The sequence below is a fragment of the Hibiscus syriacus genome, unplaced genomic scaffold (assembly GCF_006381635.1).
Source record: "Hibiscus syriacus cultivar Baekdansim isolate YM2019G1 unplaced genomic scaffold, ASM638163v2 tig00110812_pilon, whole genome shotgun sequence".
Taxonomy (NCBI): Eukaryota; Viridiplantae; Streptophyta; class Magnoliopsida; order Malvales; family Malvaceae; genus Hibiscus; species Hibiscus syriacus.
Window position 1 is genome coordinate 720,506 of NW_024062870.1, and position 9,774 is coordinate 730,279.

Sequence of the window (9,774 nt, forward strand, 5' to 3'; positions counted from 1 at the left end):
GTTTTAACTTCTCAGCATCTATTCTTTCCCTGAACTTATCCAACAGATTTTTTCTTTCTGCCAAATATTCGATCCGATTCCGAACATTTACTTCTAGTTCCTGCTCTGATAGTTTGTACCAAGAACCCTGCTCTCTGTTCTCTGGAATGCCAACGCCTTCCTCTGGAGTTCCTTGGCAAGTCCATCAACCTTCCTCTTCTGTTTTTGCTCCTCGCCCTGTTGAACCCAAAGTGCGTGCATATCCTTTCCAAAGCTTTTTAATGCACAAATAACAGCTTCGTTCGGCAACTTCTCCAAGCTAGCCAACCATTCACGACAAGTTGCGAGTAAAGGTGGTCCATTGACTACTAATGCCGGGGCCGAAAACCTCTTCTTCGAGCGTAATTCTACCTCAGGGGCAATGAACTTGGAAAGCCACCCACTGAGAGCTGCAATGTATGCCTTCTGTGCAGATAAATATGCAACAAAGCAAGAGCACCAATTATGAAGTTCTGCCACAAGCTGAAGTGTGGCGAGACGGTGAGAGTCGTTACAAAACTTTCCATAAGTAGGACAATTGAAAGAAGTAACTTCAAACATGATTCGGTTTTGGGTTTCGTGTGATTCCATCATTATCTTCCAGTTCCTCATTAGGCTGCAGAAGGAGAAAGAAATGAAGATTATCACAATGATAAACTAACACGTGAAATATTGTTCTTGTTATTTTTTTTTCATACCCATGTAGCAGCTCTATAAGTTGTGGCTGTAACTCTACATCCCTCACTTTTTCAATTCTTTCCGAGATTGTTTCGGCACTTCGTATTGCAACCAAAATTCTGCTATGCAAGTCCTTCACTTCAGCTCGGGTTTTGTCACCGGAGTAGAGGCCATCTCGTTTAGCATTGCAGTTTCTCATTTGAGAACATTTTTGGTCATAAGTTTTCCTGGTCTGGTCTGCTGCCTGATTATATGAATTCTAAAATGTTAGGAAGCTATGACAAATGCTTAAAAGTACATGAATTTTCAATGCACTCAAGCTACTTTTTCGATTGAATGGAACCAATTACACAGAACTGTAATGTTATGAACCATTGTGAATAATGCAAGAGTATATAAGTAGATTAAGCAAAACATCAAGAAGAAAGGAATTGTTTACAAAGGCGTGAGCACTCGAGAAAGATTGAGAGACAGCTCCCGTTTTCGGACCAGTAACAGATTGTGTTTATAGTACCTTCACTTCCTTATAGAGTTTCTTTTCCCAAGCATACAACCTTCCTAGGGTCAAAGAGTGGCTTCCAGATTCCATCCCCCCCATAATCATCAAACATCTCAGTCTTTAATTCTGTCCATGTAGAAGAACTTCTGGAACTACATGAAACAAGGCTTTTGCAGGAAGAAGACCGGGATAACGGAGACCGGCTCCAAGTAATTGACCGGATAAGTTTATTCGAGCTATCTGCAGCCAGTCAGCATGTTAAACAATCATAAAAATCAACATATAGCAAAAATTGACATTCATAGACCATGAAGAAAATAGATTGGACATGTTCAATCAACCTCCCCCTGTTATATGTCAAATCATCAATCCTCATTCTCAGCCTAATTTGCAGCAGCAACAACATATTATAAACTCAAAACAACTTAATGGAACCTTTAGTAGTCAATTTGCAAGATGATGATACAAGAACAACTAAATTTTCAAAGAAAACCCATGTAAGTTAGAAGCATATTCAAGAAACAGAAAATGATAAAAGAGAAGAGAAAATACTCAAGGGAAAGACAACCTACCTTTAAGTTCCTCCAAACCAGATTGCAGCTGAACTCTGTTGGCTTCTAACATTCTACAGACATCCAAACCAGATTCATATGCTCTGAGAAAATGGTCCTCGACATCCTTTAAAGCTTCCAACAACTCTCTCTCATTAGTAGCTGTAGGTGTCTTAATCATTCTGAAACTATTCTTTTCACCTTGGCTCATATTAGCGGCATGCTCATCCCCATTAATATTCAAATCTGTATTTTTGTTCTTATTTTTACTTGCCTCATCAGCATTTGTTACATTCTCAACCTTTCTCTCACTCATAACTCTCACGCCATCTTCTTCCAGGTCAGGGATTCCCTCTTTCTCTCTCACTGCTCTCAATTCCTCCTGAGAACTGTCACTAAAGCTGCTCACTATCCCTGTCCTCACCTCATCAAAAGGGTTGAAGAAATCCCAGGCAAACTCCTTCTCTGGTGATGGCATTGCCGGTGGAGCCTCTTCGCCATAGAAATGCTCGCAAATGATATCTTCTTCTTCCTCCTCTTCACCCTCTTGCTCTTCTGAGGACTCAACACAACCCTCTTTACCTTCTTCAGTTCTTGGAACTTCATCATGTCCTTGATCTTGATTCCCTCTCTTCATAAAAACCGTTGAAAGAGATGAGTGACAAGAAATGGTCTCATGGGTGGGCTCAGTTGGTTTTTGCTTAAAGAACATGGGATTGGTGATAGGGGTTTCAGCAGCCTCATCAGTGGAAGTAGTAGCCGGGAAAGTGATGAGGAAAGGAGAAGAAGGAGAGGAATGCCTAGCCACAAACAACCTAATGGCGGCTGCAACCGCATAGAGAGACTGATTATACTTACATTGAGCTTCTGCAAGAGCATACCTACGCTCCACAGCCAATTTCAGGAGGCGTTTTCTCTCTTTTACACAGTGACACGACACCATCTTCCTCCTCTTTCTTTGAAGTAGCACAGCCCATTTCTTTCTGTGTCACTCAGCTAAATCCAAAGGTGATTCCTTTTAGTGAAATTTAAAGTTGGTTCTTGATTAGACCATTTAATGAACTCTTCTAACAGGAAAAGACTAGGTTTTGGCTGTGGCAGAAAGATGTCTCGGAAAGGTTGCAGAGAATCACATCAGAAAAATGAAAAAAACAAGAGCAAAACTGAACTGCAACCGGGCTCACTGTACTGTGTCTGATAATGGGAAATGATTTGGGTTTCAAGTAGAGGTTTAACTAAAATAAAGCTGATTAAACCATTAGGAGCAATGAAGATGAGCATGTCATGTCAGGGGATGAGACAGAGTAACAAGCTTGTCTTTTTGTTATAATTTTGGTCTTTTGAGTCTTCTTTAGACATGAACGAGCCTTGCTTGTTTTTTTTTTTTTTTTGGATAAATAGCCTTGCTTGTTTTGCAGTAACAATAAATGAAGATTGTTATCTTAGGTGTATGTTTCCTGCAAATAGCTAATCTAACAAGGCAGCTATTTCCCTTACTTTTCCTTTCATTGCTGTCACAGAGGAAAGAGATTTGCGGACATGGCAGAGATCTTGTTTTAAAGACAAATGCTGGCAACCAATACGTGAAGTGAGTCAAACTCGATACTTCGGTAAGAGAGACAAAGGCTATTAAGCACTGTTCCTTGCTATGTTTTACTGTCGCAAGCCATGTGAAAGAACGAAAAATCAAGCCCCACTTTCACTAAGAAGGTCGTGACCACCACTGCAAATTTCATGGTCTTGAACATGGAAGATATAATGACACCACGTATAATATAATAATAAGATATTTGGGGGGGGGGGGACTTTTACTTCCAGTTTCCCTAGGAAGCCATAATTGCTCTTCTTCTTTTACAGCAGGTTATAGTAACGTATAAACTTCACCCACCATCTGGACTATTGTAACCGTCGATTGGATTCTTTTATCAGATTACAGTCGTTGGTCTAAAAAGAACAGTAGAAAAATCCAACTGCAGACGTGAGACTCAATCTTCATGGTACAAAATCATATAAAAAAGCATTCCAACGTATATTCTTTCACAAGCTTTTTATTGTTACAGAGACTGTGAGATACGGACAAGAACAAATCTGAGGTAATAGATATGGGGAAGTTAATGCTTTTTTATTCTTTCAGTAAATTAATATTAGGAGTGTCATTAGTATATTTCTTGAGCCATACTCTGCCTTCAAGGTTAATTTGATATTTGGATTGAAATGGTCACATAAATGACTGAATAATCACATGTAGATTCACATGCTTGTAGCTTTTAAGCTTTACCGAAGAAGATAATCTTAAAAATAATAATAAAAGAAATGTTGGCAATGCATCAAGTCTTTAGCTAACTTTAGTTGTATAATTACGTCCTAAAAATGGTTTTTTTTTAAAACAGGTCAATAAGAAATGATAAGTTTCTTATGCTAAAAAAAATCATGTAAAATGGTCTGAAAGGGACGATGATTTTGCCTCAGTCCATGTTACTATGTCCATCATCAACCAGAAATACTCCTAGGCACACTAGCAAATCAACCCGAAATCATTTCTCCTTTTTTTTCAGATATAATATTTCCCTATTTCACCTGAAAACTGAGATAAACCTAAACAGTGAAGACGGAGCCTTTAAAGTCATTGAGACTTGTGCCAGTAAAAGTAGATAAGAGGACAATTTAGGGGAAGTAGTGGGGTGCTTTGCTTTGAAAAATGCAGTAGCAGGTGAGGACAAAAAGGCATCTCTCTCTCTCTCTCTCTCTCTCTCTCTCTAGTAAGAAGCTATTCTAATTGTATCATAGACAGACGGTCCACATATTTAACACAAATCTAAAACTACAGCTAAACTCTAAGAAGTTTACACATTTAATGATTCAGGTGCCTTTCTCAATTTTTCAGGGTACACAGATTTTAAGTTAAAAACTAAATTAACACATAATTCTTTCCCTTTTGATATTTCTCATACTTTGCAATCTGCACTTTAATCAGCAAAAGCAGCCGTCTCTATCTGTTCTCCTTTTTCTTCAAATTGATCCATACTATCCTTGAATTTGGCTAAATAAGTTTGGTGGTCCTCCATCCATTCTCTCAAAAAAAGCTAATTTAATGGACATCACATGAAACAAACTCTCCTTGCACTTCTCTTTCTTCACTTCAAATCATTATATTATGTTTCCACTTTCCTTCCTCTTTTAACTGTCTGTTTTTAGTTTACAGTAGAAGAATGCAGCTAACTCGGTCAAGGTTGATTTTCTGGTAAAAAAATTTGGGTGTCCACTGTGAAACACCGTGCAAATGCTGGGATCCTGCTTAGCTGTATTGCGTTTGCCTGTACACTTCCATCTTAGCTAAGTTGTCTGGACTCTGGAGTTGCATGAAGACCATTAAATATTGGATTATTTTAGGCTATTCATTCTTCATGAACTTGAAAACTTTGTTATTGGATTAACAGCCATTTGATTTAGGCAAAAAGCTAATAACTTTGGAACCAAATCTGGGTTCTTGGGAAACTCAGATATCACACTGTCAAGGGCAAACAGATAGGCACGTGTGCCCTACAACAGGCCGAATAAAAGACCGCAAATTCCGATCTATTGGGTAAAAAGACTTTCTTTATATGTGTAGACCCAACGGATCCATATTCTAAAAGTCCATGGTTTTGATTTCTTAATTGTTTCAAGATTGGGGTGGGTATCTCACTTTATAGGAGCGACAACCTAATTAATATTAGAAAACAATAAATTTAAATTTAATAAAAAATGTGATAAAATTTATAGTATTTTATATTATGTTCAACCTAAAATTCTTGAATTAAAAATATTATATTATTCATAATATTTTTTGTTGGTAACTAAAAATATATTATTTTAAATTACATTCAACCTAAAATATTATAGTTTTATATTTTCGATTAAGAAAAAAAACCTTTTTAATCTTAAATTATACTGCCACGTATCAGAACTAGCCGCTTCGCAGGTTTCTTAATTTTACAGTTCATGGCTTATTAAAGGGTAGGCCTCAACAGCCAACTACCACCAGTGCACATGGGAAAGCTACTGTTTTTACTTATACTGTAACAAAAATAAGAACAAGGAGCACTGGTTCTTCAGATCCTCTGAACACCAAACACTTACTGAAAATAAAACATGTTCTCTCTTTCAAAACTACTAAAGGCTAAAACGTATTGTTCTCTCTTATTATCATTTTCTGTTTTCAAATGCAAATCTCTGTAGAGTCTCAACTTGAATTCTCCTGTAATACCCAGGAATGAAAATGTTAAAGATTGTTTTTTTCTTCTTGATATCAATCTGGGTCTTCTTTAGCTTTAAACTCGGCTATGGTCGCATCTTCACTTTCGAGATGCACCACCGTCTCTCTGAACCCGTCAGGAACTGGTCCAACTCCATCGGAAAACTCTCCCATTGGCCTGTGAAAGATTCTTTCGAATACTACGCCGTTCTAGCTCAACGGGATCGTCTCTTCCGCGACCGCGAACTCTCCGGTGTTAATACAACCCTTTCTTTCTCCGATGGCAACTCCACTTTCCAAATCAACTCTTTGGGATTGTAAGGATCTTCGTTCCCCTTCCCTAGTGTTTTTTCTGGGAAGTTTTAGATTATAGTGTTTTGCTGATATTTATTTCTGCAAATCTTGATTGGGATTTTTATGGGGTGCAGTTTACATTATACAACAGTTCAATTGGGGACTCCAGGGGTGAAATTCATGGTGGCTCTTGATACTGGGAGTGATCTTTTCTGGGTGCCCTGTGAATGTACCAAATGTGCTCCAACTGAAGGAACTACCTATGCTTCTGTATGTTTTTTCGTATTTTCCTTTCCCTTTATACTCTTAAATACTATGTTTTCTTGGCCTTTTTCATGTCCCTAATGCATTTGAAAGTTGAAACTCTAAGAATGTACATCAAATTTCCCCCATAAATGCAGGTCTATTTGAAATCTGTTCATAGCAAAATTTTGCACTCACAGTACTCTTTGTTCATTCTAGAAGTCAAATATGCAGTGCAAAGAAGTACAGTATATATTTAAGAGCAAAAACTGTATCTCGTTCTGTTTAAATTGCCACCAGAGGATGCTCTAACAGCCCAACTTGGTCTGCTCTTAACTTCTTGGCCTTGTATTGATAGCAAACTCGCTCTTTTTTGGTAGCAGAATTTTGAGCTTAGTATATATGACCCTAAAGGATCATCGACTAGCAAGAAGGTTACCTGCAGCAGCAGCTTGTGTGCACAACGCAACCAATGTCTCGGAACATTTAGTAATTGTCCTTACATGGTATCTTACATGTCAGCTCAAACTTCTACTTCCGGGGTTCTAGTGGAGGATGTTCTGCACCTAACAACTGAAGATGGCCATCCGAAATCGGTCGAGGCGTATGTCACATTTGGGTAAGCTCTCTTAATATTCAGCTTAACTGGTTTGCAATTTTGCATGCCTTATTCTGGACTGGTATTCTTCATTAGGCTCTGCACAGGCCATTATTTGTTTCCCCGGCATTTGTCTAGGTTCAGATGAAATATACAATATGAATTGTGCAGCTGTGGGCAGGTACAAAGCGGTTCATTCCTGGATGTTGCAGCTCCCAATGGTTTATTTGGGCTTGGCATGGAGAAAATAGCGGTTCCTAGCATTTTATCGCAGGAGGGTTTAACGGATGATTCGTTCTCCATGTGTTTTGGAAATGATGAAACTGGAAGGATCAGTTTTGGAGACAAAGGGAGTCCAGACCAGGAAGAGACCCCATTTAATGTTAACCCATCACAGTAAGTGGTAATTTTCTTGACTGAGTGTAGATTGATGTATTTGCTGATTGAACTATTATGTTAACATCTAGTTGCGATTTTTCTTGCAGTCCGACGTATAACATTACTGTAACTAAAATCCAGGTGGGGACAACTTTAATTGATGGTGGTTTTACAGATCTTTTGATTCTGGGACCTCATTTACATACTTGGTTGACCCAACATATTCAAATCTTGCATCGAATGTAAGTAATCCACATCTTAAAACCAATGAAACTTGATGCTGCGACTTAGTAATTTATATTCTTTTACAGTTCCATTCTCAGGTACAAGATAGATGTCGTATGCCCGATTCAAGGATCCCTTTTGAGTACTGTTATGATATGAGGTTCATTGCTGAGTCTAGTTTATATCTTCTATTTCACTGCTCGGATCGAATTCTATACATCTTATCATTTTGCTTTGTGGCATGCAGCCCTAATGAAAATACAAGTTTAATACCTAGCATGAGCTTAACAATGAAAGGCGGAAGTCACTTTCCCGTGTACAACCCGATAATTGTCATTTCGACTCAGGTAGTGTACTGTGCCTCAACTTTTTCTATCTTTTTTTGTTATCACTGCAATTAAACAATTTACCTCTAATGATTTGCAGAGTAAATTTGTATATTGCTTAGCTGTCGTCAAGAGTATAGAACTGAATATAATTGGACGTAAGTATTTCTCATTGAAGGCGAATAATCGATGCTTCCGCTATGTAATTAACTCAAATGAATCTAATTCCTTTGTTGCATGACCATCAGTGTTCATTAACGTTTTTTTTCTAATCATTGTGTTTCCTTTGCTGGCTGTTCTTTCCTCGGAATAGAAAACTTTATGACTGGCTACCGTGTGGTGTTTGACCGAGAAAGATTTGTCTTGGGCTGGAAGAAGTTTGATTGTAAGCAATGCTTTTGTTCATAAACGTGCTTTTCCATTATGCTCTAATATGTCAACCCTGATTACCTACAGATTTCGTTTGCTTCCATACAGGTTATGACATTGAGGAAGCTAACACGTCCGAAGAAGAATCACATCCCGTCTCCGCACCTCCAGCCATTGCTGCCGGAATCCATAATTATTCTACCCCAGGATCACGAAGATATCAAGACAAAGAACAACTCTCACACGTCAGTTGCCTTTGCCATCTTGCCATCTCCATGCTTCTCTCCTGTCGATCTTCGGACTTTTCTCCACATTGCCTCTGTTCTTGTAGTATATTCTTGGGCTACTTTCACCCTCATCTAATCTGTCATAGACACAGCAATGAAAAATGCTTTTAGACCATCAATACGCAAACCCGATCCAAGCATTACACTCGCTATGTATGATTGCACCATTGTTCATTATTGTTGTATTGTCGATGTATAGGCCACGATACAAATTTAATAGTATATGCTTTATCTGCGTTAGGATTTTCAACAATGCAATGGCATTGCAGCTTCCTCATATACCGTCCTTGTGTTTTACGGATGAATGCAGAATCAATATTTTTCCAGTTTTCACATGCAAAGACTTAAAAGCTACAATAAGAAGCAGAGTAAACGGTGTTGGCTGCCTACATCACGGCTTTTCTCGACATATGCTTCGTGGATGTTGCGGTTGTCTCTCACTTCTCTTTCGGTCTCCATTTTTCTTCCTTGAAAATTACGTTTTGGAGACTTTTCAAAACTATTTAATGATATACTGTTATCTTAAATGGTTAATTAATATTCGTAACTATTAATTGTTGACGTAAAAATGCCACGAGTGATAATGGTCCGTGTACTTCCAGTCTTGTCCGTGTGCAACGTGGCTCAAATGGTGGCCAAAAATGTTGCGAGCGGCCAACGTTTGTAAAGATGATAAACATTGATTAAAGTCTATTAGAAGTCTTTATATTATATTTAGAAGTTTATTTTAATCTTTTTAGGATAAAGTATATAAAGAGGTCTCGACTATAAAAAGTTGTTATGTTGAGTTTTCCGATTATTAAAAGTTACAAAATGATCATCTGCTATTCGTATATCCTAAAATCGTTCTTTTCCGTTAAAATTTGATGGTCGTTTGAGTTGGACGTTAATCTGTTGACTGAGATGTGATAAAATATGATCCCAGAATCGTTTGAGCTGTATTTTTTGGATTGAGTCTGTTTACATTGTGTCTCCGAGCCAATGCTTGAAATATTATATTATCGAACCAATGATTGAAAACAACAGTCACGTTTCTACACATCACTAAAATAATTTTTGAGTGACCATTTTGTA

The 9,774-nt window shown here is 37.9% G+C and overlaps 2 protein-coding genes and 1 pseudogene across 2 annotated transcripts; 1 reads left to right on the forward strand and 2 right to left on the reverse strand.

The window, feature by feature from the left end:
• Nucleotides 1-93: 93 nt before the first annotated feature.
• LOC120141660 (protein ALTERED PHOSPHATE STARVATION RESPONSE 1-like) lies at nt 94-932 on the reverse strand. The gene is made up of 2 exons (XM_039156461.1): nt 717-932; nt 94-634 (listed from the first exon to the last, which is right to left on the reverse strand). The coding sequence occupies exons 1-2, from the start codon at nt 893-895 to the stop codon at nt 94-96; spliced, it is 720 nt and encodes a 239-aa protein (XP_039012392.1). The 5' UTR covers nt 896-932.
• On the reverse strand, nt 911-2,657 carry LOC120141631. The gene is made up of 3 exons (XM_039156447.1): nt 1,768-2,657; nt 1,211-1,435; nt 911-940 (listed from the first exon to the last, which is right to left on the reverse strand). Exons 1-2 carry the CDS (start codon nt 2,456-2,458, stop codon nt 1,221-1,223), a joined length of 906 nt encoding a protein of 301 aa, XP_039012378.1. The 5' UTR covers nt 2,459-2,657; the 3' UTR covers nt 911-940; nt 1,211-1,220.
• A 3,112-nt stretch (nt 2,658-5,769) lies between these two features.
• Nucleotides 5,770-8,854, forward strand: LOC120141630 (annotated as a pseudogene).
• Nucleotides 8,855-9,774: the final 920 nt, after the last annotated feature.

Coding starts and splice junctions, on each gene's coding strand:
- LOC120141631 (XM_039156447.1), bottom strand. CDS start 2,458: ATGTTCTTTAAGCAAAAACCAACTGAGCCCACCCATGAGACCATTTCT. Junction 1,436..1,767: donor TGGTTTGGAGGAACTTAAAG/GTAGGTTGTCTT, acceptor GACTGGCTGCAG/ATAGCTCGAATAAACTTATC.
- LOC120141660 (XM_039156461.1), bottom strand. CDS start 895: ATGAGAAACTGCAATGCTAAACGAGATGGCCTCTACTCCGGTGACAAA. Junction 635..716: donor CTTATAGAGCTGCTACATGG/GTATGAAAAAAA, acceptor CTCCTTCTGCAG/CCTAATGAGGAACTGGAAGA.